General features: G+C 41.1%; 1 protein-coding gene across 1 annotated transcript; it reads left to right on the top strand.

Moving 5' to 3' along the window:
* The first annotated feature begins 524 nt into the window (after nt 1–524).
* LOC147607940 (uncharacterized) lies at nt 525–12,200 on the top strand. Its single transcript, XM_086790134.1, has 6 exons — nt 525–770; nt 864–1,138; nt 1,224–1,550; nt 1,647–1,852; nt 2,429–2,647; nt 12,073–12,200. The coding sequence occupies exons 1-6, from the start codon at nt 525–527 to the stop codon at nt 12,198–12,200; spliced, it is 1,401 nt and encodes a 466-aa protein (XP_086646260.1).
* The last annotated feature ends 522 nt before the right edge of the window (nt 12,201–12,722 follow it).

The following is a 12,722-nucleotide window of genomic DNA, read 5'->3' as shown; positions in this document are numbered from 1 at the left end:
ATCCATCCGTACAGTTTCTACCCAACTTGAGGTGTTTCGTGATTCTTTTGACTGCCATGGTTATGTCGAAGCATCTCCTCCTTTTTTAGTTTCACTTACACGTCCAGGAAGCTCTATGTATTTCGTGGTCACACAAATAGACTTGCAAGAATGGGGACCAAACTGGGTGGTACAACATGACAGATTTGAGGATGAAATCAGAGGAACTGAGTGGGAGGATCTCAGTGGTAAGAAGTTTCTTGTATGGGATGGCAATCATTGTGTGAAGGCATGGATGTCTCGAGTGCGTGAAGGTATGTTCTTTTGAATGTCATAGAGTGATTTTATGCAACATTAAAAGTAATATATTGTAATATCTTTATTTTGCTTTCTCTAGCTTGGTCTCATAGCCCCTCACGCCATGTCCGGGTCAAATGTCAATTTTTGGTTGTGGACAAGAAGCAAGAAGGAGAATTGCTATTGGCTTTGCGATCTCAAAATGAGTAAGTGATCTCTCTCTACTTATATATGGACATTGTGAAGTCATGGTTAAGTTCTTATCTCATTGTGACTCTTTACAACACAGATTGGTGCGCACTAGTGTTACACCCACATTGTCACATGAGATCTTCATGTTTCAACGATTTGGAATGGCGGACAAATCATCCATATTGGACTACCTTGGTGAAGACGTAAGGAGGTGGGCTTTAATGGAGCTTAGTTTGGAGCGACGAAGTGGAGAGCAATGGTACAATGCTCCAGCTACAATCTTGGCACAGCTTGTGTGGAAGGTAGTGTTTGCATTTCCCATCTTTTATTAATAAACAGATTATCAATGTTTTTTAATCGTGTGAGTGATAATGAGTCCTTTTCGTTATACGTAGACACCGTTTGAAAATGCGGTGAAGCAAGCTATATCATGCATTGATAGACATGCCATGGGGTTGCAAGAATATGAGACAAAATGTGAGAAAGCCAGACGTGGTGTAGAGCAAACATTTCGAGATAGAGCGTACAAGATGCTCATAATTGCAAACCCATCCAATGGTGATGCATTCTTTCAACTCGTATATAACTATGATTGGTCCAAGAAGGGATTGGTTGCTCTGACCAAAGAAAAGCTCTACACAGTCGCCATATCTCGGATTTCAACTCAAAGGTATGTCACATGTCAATAAACCTCCCTTAACATAAACTAATCTTAATATCTAATCTCTTATGGTTTTGGTATGATGCTGAAATAGGAAGACGGAATTGCTTCAAATGCTTATGACCGGGAGGGCAAAGGACAAGGTAATTTCAGAGATGTTTGGGGATAACAAAAAGACGTTGCTGCATATGAAGAAAGAGTTGTATTGGGAAGAGCTAATAGGGGAGGCAGACTCTATTTTGGAGGGTTTATTGGTATATGATGATGTTGTCTACATCCCACCATTTATGCAATGGGTGCAAGAGGAGCGATCGAAACACATACCATGGGCTTTTCATGAGGTGTGGGCAAAGATTGGAAAAGTAAAGGAAGGCCAAAAGCAACCTGAGGTGGAGAATGCCGCAAAGAGGGTTGTCTATAGGTATATATCTTCTAATGCCATTACATTTTTGTAGAAAATACATATACGCTTTTAAAAAAATATTTTAGTACTGTTTGTTTTATTTTGGACATGTAGGTGGGTGCAGCTACTCATTGGCCAAGGTCTAATGGACGAAGAGACGGAAGCAATCAAAGAATGGGTAGATCCAAATTCCTCGGAAACAATGTACCCGAAGGAATGGGTTGAGAGAGGGGTTTCTGATTGGGAATTTAAGAGATGTCCTTGGTGGTTGGACTATCCTCTAAATCATGTGCCTCCAAGTGAGGAGCTCCTAGAAAAAGGTACTTTTTTGCTTTCTACTGAATTATATGCATGTAAATGTAAATGTATATGTTTATGTAAACCTTCCTACCTATACATATGTAAACTATCCATATGCATATACATATTAGATACATATACATACAGATATATACATATACAAATACATATGTATATACATATGTATATATATGTATATATATACATATGCATACATAAATACATACCTACACACATACACTAAATTCCTACATACATACAAAGTTCATGTTACATTTAAGATTTGGCATGTTAGATTTTAAAGAAACATTGTTAAGTTTTGATACATACATACCTACATACATATACATATAAATAGATACATATACCTACATACATATACATAGACACATGCCTACATACATATACATACCTATACATATACATAGATACATACCTACATACATATACATATACATATACATATGCATATACACATACACATACATGTACATATACATATACATAGATACATATACATCTACGTACATATACATATACAAAAAGGTATGGGGATTTTTACCTTTTTACTAATTATCTTGATCTATTTCTTGAAGAATTTAAGAATTGCCAATCTGAGCTTGAAAGAGAGCCCCCAACTCAAGAAGACTCTAGAATACCTTCCCCACAGCCAACAATCTTGACCCAGTCTCCAGTAGTTGGATCCTCGCGCGTGGCCCCAAAACCATCCACACCACTGTCACGAGTGCCACAATCACACCAAGAGCATACATCTACATCATCTCAAGTGCAACGTGAGAGGCGAACAAAGAGACGTCTTGAAATTATGCATGATGTTCAAGAGGGAGACCCCACAAATGAAGATCAAGAGAGAGACCCTCCAGAGCATCTTCAAGAGGGGGAGGTGTCAGGACAACGTGACATCATGGACATGACTAGTAAGAGTACTTTCCATTGCAAATTTATTTTGAGAAGTGTGTGCTTTCGAAATGCATCTCATTTTTTGTCTTGTTTACTTGCAGGTGAGAGATGTTTTTCACACATATTGCTGGGAGACATCCACACTCTTTCGGAGGGCTCAGATAAGTAAAAAGAAAAATTTCACCATATAATTAGTTTTCCAAGTTGTACTTACCAAAACCAAACATCATAAATCTTTTATGTAGTGTGGAAGAATTCTTGATGAAGATTCCCAAGGCTCTATCTCATAGAGGTGCTCCCTCAGATACAGTGGCTCGCCTCGTATGGGCTGACTTTCCTACAGGTTTACAGGTTGTTGATGTAGATACAGATGGGTGTCCCTCATGGAATCAAGTTTCTTCATCATTGATACGTGCCACACTCAGTTTTGTTGGTTTGTTTGTGGCTGATGAGGGTTGGTTTGTGTGTTTGAGTCTAATGGATCAACTTCCTAAAATATATTCCATGGGAAAGAAAGTTGGATTGGTCATGCATCGAACAATGTCTGTTCATGTGGAATCAAGTTATTTGTATGACAATGGAGAACGGGTAAGTCATAATCTTTGAAATATTTCCCTTTGTGTATACATGTTATGTGGTATGGATATCCAAACATAATGTTTTCTTGTTATGGTAGGTGGATACATTGGCGCTTAGTATGTTCTATCGAGTAAATTGCCATGTCCCTATTATTGATCGTGAGGCTGGGCAAAATGTTTCAAAGAAGTTATTCAATGCTCAACGAAATTTCATTTTTGAGAAGAATAAGAAGCATCCATTCCAACGCACAATGGTCTTGGAGCGCTACATTCGAGGTGGTGTAGAAAGATCTCCTATGTTCTTTAGGTGAGATAATTTTCATTCTGGTCATTTTCATAGCTACTTTTTCAAAATACTTAGATGCACGTTTATGATTGTATTTCATTGTAGGTGGCTAGTGGAGACCTTCTCAAGTGAAGGAGATAGTGTCTTGGACGTTTTTGCGGGATGTGGAGGCTTGGAACGTGCATGCCAAGAGTTAAAAAGGCACTATATGGGGATAGAGAATGACATGGAGGTAGCCAAAGCATGTCTGGGAGATTTCTCATTAGGTCGGGATGACATGTAGAAGAATGCTATAATTAGAATGCTATAATTTGTGGATCAAAAGACTTTGTATTCGAGATTGTCATGGTTTGGAAGTTTAAAGATCGATATATACATTTTTGATCTTTAAAAGATTGTGTTTTATATTTAAGTAAGTAAGAAAGTATGTATGTATGCAATGTATGTATATATGTTAGTGCTGCGTAGGTGGCTCTTGTATATATGTATGTATGTATATGTATATGTATGAGGTGTATGAATTTAGGTAGATATATGTATATATATAATTATATCAATAAGTATGATGTGGATCAAAGACTTTGTAATCGAGATTTTCATGGTTTGGAACTTTACAGATCGATATATATATTTTTTATCTTTAAAGGATTGTTTTTTATATTTAAGTAAGTAAGAAAGTATGTATGTATGTATGTATGTATATATGTTAGTATGTATGTAGGTAGCTCTTGCATGTATGTATGTATATGTATATTTTGTATGTGTATATGTATGAGGTGCATGAATTTAGTTACATATATGAATATATGTAATTATATCAATAAGTATGATGTGGATCAAAAGATTGAAATTTATATTGTTGATCTTTCAAAGCTTGTTATTTATATGTAAGTAAGTTCTTGGTCCTTTACAAAGCTCATAGTAAGTTCATGGTCCTTTGCAAAGCTCGGACTCCTTGTTCATTGCTCCAAAAAGCTCGGCAAAAAAAGCTCGCAAAAAAAAATCCCCCCTTTGAAGTGAAGTCAGAATCCCGGTCACTTACTATCCTTTTTGGGAGACCATGAAGTTTGAGGACTTCCTTGATGAATATTCGAGCAACATCAAAATCTTTGAAGGTCTTCTTTGCTGGTATAAGGTGAGCTACTTTGGTAAGTAAGTCCACTACTGCCAGAATGGAGTCATATCCTCCTTGAACAGTGGGGAGACTTGTGACAAAATCCATACTAATGCACTCCCACTTGATTTGGGGAATATCCAAGGGTTGAAGTTTCCTAGGCATCTTGACCCTTTCAGCTTTGATCCTTTGGCATGAGAGACATTGCTTCAAGTACCAAAGGACATCATTTTTCAAGCCTGCCCAATGAAAGCTCCTTCTTACGGCATTTAATGTTTTTGCATAGCCTGGGTGTCCTGTAGAGTAGGACTATCATGAGCTTCATGGAGGTTTAGTTTCTTTAAAGCAGGATCCTTGGGGATACATAGCCTGTGATTGAAGTAGAGGCTTCCTTCATGAGTGGAGTATCCCTTGATTAGATTCTTCTCTTTCTCTGAATTTTTTCCTTCTTCTACTAACTTCATCATCCTTTGATAATCTGGATCATGAGATGAGACTTCTTCCACCTTGACCAGTATGGGATTATTTGGCATTGAAATTGCACTCAAGAAAGATTTGCGGGCTAAGTGCATCTGCTACCACATTATCTTTCCCAGGGTGGAATTTGATGTCGAAGTCATATTCTTGTAGAATTTCAATCCATCTGCTTTGCCACATGTTGAGGTTAGGCTGGGTGAAGATCCACTTTAGACTTTTGTGGTCAGTTACAAGCTGGAATTTGCCCCCCAAGAGATAATGTCTCCATAATTTGAGGCAATGAACAACTGCTAAGAGCTCCAAATCATGGGTGGCATAATTTGCTTCATATTACTTCAGCTTGTGGGAAGTATAAGCGATTGGTCTTCCTTCTTGGCCTAAGACACCACCAAGTGCTAGACTACTGGCATCAGTAATAACCACGTCAAATTCCTTGGTGAAATGAGGAAGTATCAGGACTAGGGCAGAAGTAATAATGACCTTGAGCTGATCAAAACTGTTTTGATGGATTGGCAGCCACACTATTTTGCAATCCTTCTTAAGAAGATCCGTCAAAGGTGAAGCTACCAAGGCATAATCTTTGATAAAAATCCTATACCATCTTGTGATTCCCAAAAACCCACAAATTTCACAAACTGATTTAGGGGATGGCCACTCCAGAATATCTTTGACCTTGGCGGGGTCTACTGAAATGCCATCTTTGGAGACGATGAACCCAAGATACTCAATTTGATGAGTAAAGAAGGTACATTTGCTCTTCTTGGCATAGAGTTTGTGTCTATGCAACAATTATAGAACTCTACGGACATGCTTCTCATGCTCTTCTATTGATTTGGAGTAGATTAAGATGTCATCAAAGAAAACAAGCACAAATTCATCCAATTAAGGATGGAATATATCTTGCAGTAGGCAGTTGAAGGTTGCAGGGGCTTTGGTTAACCCGAATGACACTACAGTAAACTCATAGTGGCCATAACGAGTATTGAAGACTGTCTTGGTGTTATATGTACATTATGTGTGCTATGTTATATACACATTATGTGTGCATATACTAGGAGGCTAACCCACATTAGGCTTGTGAGCATGGGAGCATGGGAACAAGCTCTAGTGGAGCATGGGTTAGGACTAACCTTAAGGTTTAAGGTTAGGGTCAGGCATCCAAGGGTCACACATGAGGAATGGAAAGTCAAGAGTCACTTGAGGGCCCTCCTATATAATAGGGGCATGGGGCACACTCAAGGGAGCTTGGAGCTTGAGGGCTTGGAGGCTTATGCTATGGTCTCTTGTGTAGAGGTCCATATCTACTCACCTACCATTTCACATTATAGCTACATGCTATTGGATGGTGTTATACCTCTTGATGGTATGGGACATCAAGGTAGAGGTATGATGTATTTCTTTCATTATTCATGTGTGCATCCCTTGGGCTCAGGGGTGGTTGGGTGGTTGAGTTTATGCCTGATTTATGCATGTTTTATGCATAACAATTATCTAGAGAGATCTTAGGGTTTTAACACTTGGGTATATCTGCTTCCTTGACTTTGATCTGATAGTAACCAGACCTCAAATCTATTTTTGAGAAGACTTTGGCCCCATGAAGCCTGTCAAGAAGTTCGTCGATGCGAGGGATAGGATACTTATTCTTGACAGTGACTTGATTCAGCCCTCGATAATCTATGCAAAGGCGGAGAGTTCCGTCCTTCTTTTTTTGGAAAAGGACAGGTGCCCCCCAAGGAGAGCTACTGGGGTGTACGAATCCTTGCTCAATGACTTGGGAAAGTTGCTCTTTAAGTTTAATGGCTTCAGGAAGGGACATTTTATAGGGTGTTTTTGAGACAGGTTGATCACCTCGATTTCATGATCGACTTCTCGAGGAGGCGGTAGCCCTATAAGCTCGTCAGGGAAGATGTCAGAGAATTCTTGGAGCCAAGAGGGTTCTGTCTCCTTACTAGGTTCAATGGCTTTGTTGAGCTTGACTAAGAAAACTTGTTGACCCTTACGTGTTCCCTTGAGAAGATGTTTTGCCTTGACTACCCTAGATTTAGGTTTTCTGGTTATCCCCTGAACGGATATTACTTGGCCATACTCATTTTCAAAAGTGATACTCCCCTTACAGTGAATGCTAGTTTTGTTTGCAATTAACCAATCCATCCCAAGGATTCCATCATAAATTCCTAATGGGAAGACTCTAAAGTGGCCATGAGTTCACTCATTACCCAGCTCAAAATCAAGGTTTCCTATAGAGTTGCAAGATACTTCTTCTTTCCCATTGGCTAACTCTACAGTCATTCTTCTAGATGTTTTTTGACCCAAGTTTAATTTTTGCAAACACCTAGGAGAAAGAAATGAATGGGTACTGCCACAATCAATCAAAAGCTGAAATGGCTTACCGTGATGAGTGGCTGGGGTTTGGATTACACAAACTGTTTATTTGGACCTTGGTGTTCTGCTACCGCATGGACAGTGGCGCGCTCTTCTTCAGCCATTTCCAAGGTCGGTCCTTCACTTATAATACAGGTGGTCCTAGCACAACTGCTCCTCTGCGGCCTCTGCCATGCCCACCGCCTCTTGCACCTTGGTGGATAGGGATTCCACGGCCTTGATTTCCTCTGCCACCTTGGGGAAATGATGTTGCCATCTTGGGAGAGTTGGCCCTAAAGTGTCCCGGCTCATTGCACTCAAAACACAGAGGGCCTTCTCTGGAAGAAGCAGCATACAAGCGGGGGACAAAAGAGTTGCCTTGTCGCCCTCTGTTGTAGTAGGGAAAATTTTGTTGGGGTTTCTTGTAGGGTTGATCTTTAGGATTTGCCTCAGGGTAAGATCTCTTTTGATGCTTAGGTTTGTCATCAGTCCTCATTTCTTTCACAAGGGGCTTTGCTCGTATGAGAGCATCCTGCAATGTGCTTGGCCTCATTGCTTCAAGGCGAGAATCTAAGGGTTCATTTAACCCTTGGCAAAAACGAGCCACTTGCTGGGAAGTAGTCATAGCTGGGGCATACTTTCGAAGAGTGATAAACTCTCGCCTCAATCGGCGAACCTTATTCTCCCAATGGTATGCAACGATATGAGGGATACCTTGGGCCATTCTCGGGCTTTGCTAACAACACCGCCCGGCTACACAAGCACCGAACGGAGTTAGCGTCGAAGCCAGGAAAAACTTGCACTCTTTAAAGATAACAATTTCAATGCAATTTATTGAATACAGCATCACACAATTCGTAACTTCATATAATTTTATGTCATTATTTTAAAAGGAAAAGATACACATTTATTAACACTAATATAAAAAAAACTCTTCTTTAAAAGATAATCAAGCTAACCTAGCCACCACCATTTCCTTGAGGAGCTTGTAAGGGGAGGGTTGGAGCCGCATCGGGAGCATCTTCTCTAATCTCGTTGTTGCGCGCTCCTCCCGAGGTAATATTTTGACGTTTCCAAGAAGGGGCCATCTTGGATGTCGTCTTGTAGGGCTTGCTATTGCGGTCGAAACGCCCCAGTTGGATCTCAATTCTGAGATCGTTTGCTCACCATATGAGCAAAAGACCACAATGCATGAACCCTCTCTTAAGGCAAAAACCTCTTACTAAAGTCCACGTAAATGGGGGGGAGAATTGTGAGATGTCCTTAACACAAAAACGTTTTGCAAAAGGGGAGAAGGGTTGAGGCCCACTGTAAGTCTCTTCACACGGGGCGCGGGGGAGAAGAGTTAAGGACACTGCCTCTCCTCCTCCTAGTAGCAAGAGGGGGATAGAGGAAAATCGCCTTATCTGAAAAGTGGCAAATGAGGGGGTGTGAGAGGGGTGTGAGAGGGGTGTGAGAGGGGTGGTTGTTGCAAGGGGCGGCTGTACTACAGCAAGTACACTGCACAGGGATGGACGACAGTATGGACGGCGGCACAGCAAAGCATAGGCTACGTAGAAATGCGTGTTGCCCATGGAGCACCCCGTGGGTTTATATAATTGTGGGGTACGGGTACGGGCACTGTGCAAAGCAAGGACGAAAGGATGGTGTACCAGCAAAGGTTGTAGATCAGTGGCCTGCATGGGTCTACGGGAAAGGTACGGTGTCGGTTAATAGCAGGGAAAGGAGCGGTACGCATGTACCTTATCTGGTCAGGGACAGCATGGGTGTCCACGTAGTGGTACGTGTGGGCCACACAGTGGGCGACCGTCCTTTGGTTCTTGTGCGGCCATTGTATGGGCACCCTGGTAAGTGTGTACGGTCTAAATTTTAGGGCAGGGTCCCCAAATTTAGAACGCCGGCCTCGATTTTTTACGTGTCGGCGGACTGCCCTGAGGGGCGATTTTTTTTTTGTTCGGGAGGTTCTCCTGGTCGTTGGGGTTCAGACCGTTTGTCAATCAGACGCCTGGTCGTGCATTTATTAAGGTTTAAAGGTCGTCGCTTTTTAACTAAAAATGACTAAAATTTACGTATAAGCTTGATTCGGTGTCCGTTTTGGATGCTGTAAAATCCTATACTAGGGTAAAATCACACGTAGATTCTAAATTTGGGCTTAGAATTTGAAGATTCTAAGTAGAAATGACTCATTTAATAAAATCATTGATTTTTATACCATAAAAACTCTATTACATGGACATTTCTTTATTAGAGTGAAGATGGGTATGTTACAATTTTCTAGCCATTTACTCAATACTCTCCAAACGTTATCCATTCTCATCCAAGATTCTCCCCACCACTTCCATACTATTCCTCCCTTTGGCAAGTCTAAAGAGATAGCTCTCTCGTTTCCTTCTATTAATTGAAAGATTTTCATTTAGCCAAGTTTCCCTCCTCACTAGCACACCTATCATCCTCTTGTTTTAATCTAGATTAGCATCTGAAGTACTATTGGTCTCCTCAGTAGTGAATTTATCAACCTGACTTTTCTTTTGTAGACTCTCCAATTGCGTTGCCCACACCTTCCTTACCTGCCTCCTCTCCTCAGCTCTTAGTTTGCCAATAGCTCTAATGATACCTTACATTTCATTGGCAAACTTGCTCCATGATACATCTGACATACCTCTCCTTTTCAACCTCCCAATGGCTTCCTCAGTGTATTCACAAAAACAAATAGTTCATCCCTAAGTAAAAGGTTATCGACTCTCAATTTCCTAGTAGGGAAATGAGTTGATTCCAATTCCTCCCCATCAGTGGCAACCCAGCTCCATTTTAAGGACATATGATCAGAAATGGCCGTGCTAGAATCTATGAAGACCCCCAGGGTACGAGGGACCCAAGATGCTTGTTGATACTGAAGAGCACTTTGTCAATCGTAGATTCCAACTATCAACCAATCCCATATTACCTCTCATCTCCTCCTATTTTACTTTTTCTTTACCCAACTATCACCAATCCCAGATTACCTCTCAGCTCCTCCCATTTTCTTTTTTCTTTTCCCATTAAAATGGTACTTCCCCCACACCTATCTACTTGTCTCTCTCAACCATATTAAAGTCACCCAAAAGGATGGAAGGATCCTGGATGTTCAAATGAGCATTCCAATTCTGATCTTACGATTATGATCCCCATAAATGTTGATGAGACAAATTCTTTCCCCCCTAACTAGAATTTCTACTATAAAAATTCTACCGTTAGGATGATTGTCAATAATATTAGGATTAAGAGCATTTCTAACTATAGTCATAACACCACTATACTCGAAATTAACCCCCCCATGCATCACCACCCAATCACTAAATTCATCACGCCTAAGAATATTACCAAAAAGATTATGCTCTCAAATAAAGCACACCCAAAAAATGTCACGAATTTTAAACCCAATTCTAATATTCCCAAATCCCCTAAATCAACCTCAACAATTTTTGAGGTATCAATAGTAGTATTCCAAGAAATGCATACGCTATTAGCTTGTCTACCCCTAGCCTCATCATTTAGAAGGTGCAACACTGGACCTAAAGAGTAAGCAATATCCCACAGAGTCGGCATAGACAAGGAGGAAGCCCAACAATCTCTACCCATACCAAACAAGCATTTTGCAAGCTTTTATTAATAGCAAATAGTGGATCAAATGGAAACACATGCACCAGCCTCTGCCCCATGAAGAGAGGGCCTTTCGCAAATAGTTCCCTAAATAGATTGTCCTTTACAAAAAGCACGTTAAAGAAACCCTTACCTACATAAAAATCTCCGGAGACCACCTTATCATGCAGGATGGGCCGATTCTATTGTTCTTGGTAAAATTCGATTGGAATCTTGCCATTTGGGGATGGATCTCTCTTGGGCAGCGAGCATGTACCACATCCGCAATTTGACTCTAACACTTGAAGTCATTGCTCCCCAAGTGAAACCTCATCCTCTTGGAGCCACTTTCCAACCTCAACCTTTGTAGGAATTGCACATAGAGAAGAGCCTAACATGATTTAATCAACTCAAGGTTGATCTTCAAGCATACCTTCTTCCCTCGATTTTGAGCCTGTGCACTCAACTTTGCATTCATTCAATCCGGCACATTTATTTTCCTCGCACTCTCACTACCTTCCTCTCTTCACGGAGCTGCTTCCTCTCTTTCAAGTTGTCTATTCCCCCCATTCTCTGACAGTTTCTACCACCCCCTGCTGTAATCCCCATTTGGTCAATCTCCCGTCGACGTATGGGCCCATGTGCCTACCACATGCGGAGTAAATAGTAGTACCGTCCATTAATCCCACCCCTTACACTTGGCTGCTCATTCCCACTTATCCCTGTGCTTGCCTACTTACGCAGCATAGCATCATTTTTTGCAACGGTTGGAAGCGCAAGCATCCATGTCACGTGAGAAACATCAAGACAATCCCACCAGTGCCAAAGATAAAAAAGAAGACTAGAGAACTCCTGGGAGCTACTAGGGTTTGCTAGATTTTACAGGTATGTTTGCCATATCCAAGCTCTTCGCCATGTCCAAGGGTTCTGTGGGCAAGGCGAGTGAGGGGATCACGATAATCGAACAAGATATATCACGAGCTCAGTTAGTGCGAATATGGGTGACACGCTAGGATGACATCTCACAACTAGTGCAGTGACATGCCGGGATGACAGCTCTGCACTTACGCCACTGGTATGGTTGGTGAGATTATGGGTGATACGTTGGTTTACAGGCTGTGTGTTAGTGGATTTGGTGTACTAGACTTAATGGCATAGTTATAATGCCAGTCATGTAGTCAAGTTCACACTATCATGGAACTACCTTTGTATATTAAAGGTAGCCCTTTTTTTAGCTTCACATCACTAGGAAAAAGACGTGGAGCGCCTAGGAGCTGCAAGGGTTTGTAATTTTGCCATATCCAAGCTCTTTACCATGTCCAAGGTTTCTGTGGGCAAGGCGGGTGAGCGAATAACGTGAATTGAACAAGACAGATCACCTATAGTCATGGGTAGATCCTTAGCAATACACCATCCTCACCTTGTTTTATAGATAGGTCCTTTTCGCAGTACACCACCCTCACCTTATTTGTTTATAGATAGGTCCTTTTCGTAGATCACCCTCCTCACCTGTGGAGAAAGCACTTTTCGTTTTC

Source organism: Cibotium barometz, chromosome 54 (assembly GCF_041138505.1).
Source record: "Cibotium barometz isolate CiBa-2024 chromosome 54, ASM4113850v1, whole genome shotgun sequence".
NCBI lineage: Eukaryota > Viridiplantae > Streptophyta > Polypodiopsida > Cyatheales > Cibotiaceae > Cibotium > Cibotium barometz.
The sequence above is the reverse complement of the archived record's forward strand: the minus strand, read 5'-3'. Positions and strand labels throughout refer to the sequence as shown.

Bases quoted from the DNA above. Each gene is read 5' to 3' on its own strand.
- LOC147607940 (XM_086790134.1), top strand. From the start codon at position 525: ATGGTTAAGTTCTTATCTCATTGTGACTCTTTACAACACAGATTGGTG. The intron at 1,139-1,223 runs GTATGTCACATG...ATGCTGAAATAG, and splicing joins TCTCGGATTTCAACTCAAAG to GAAGACGGAATTGCTTCAAA. The intron at 1,853-2,428 runs GTACTTTTTTGC...TATTTCTTGAAG, and splicing joins TGAGGAGCTCCTAGAAAAAG to AATTTAAGAATTGCCAATCT.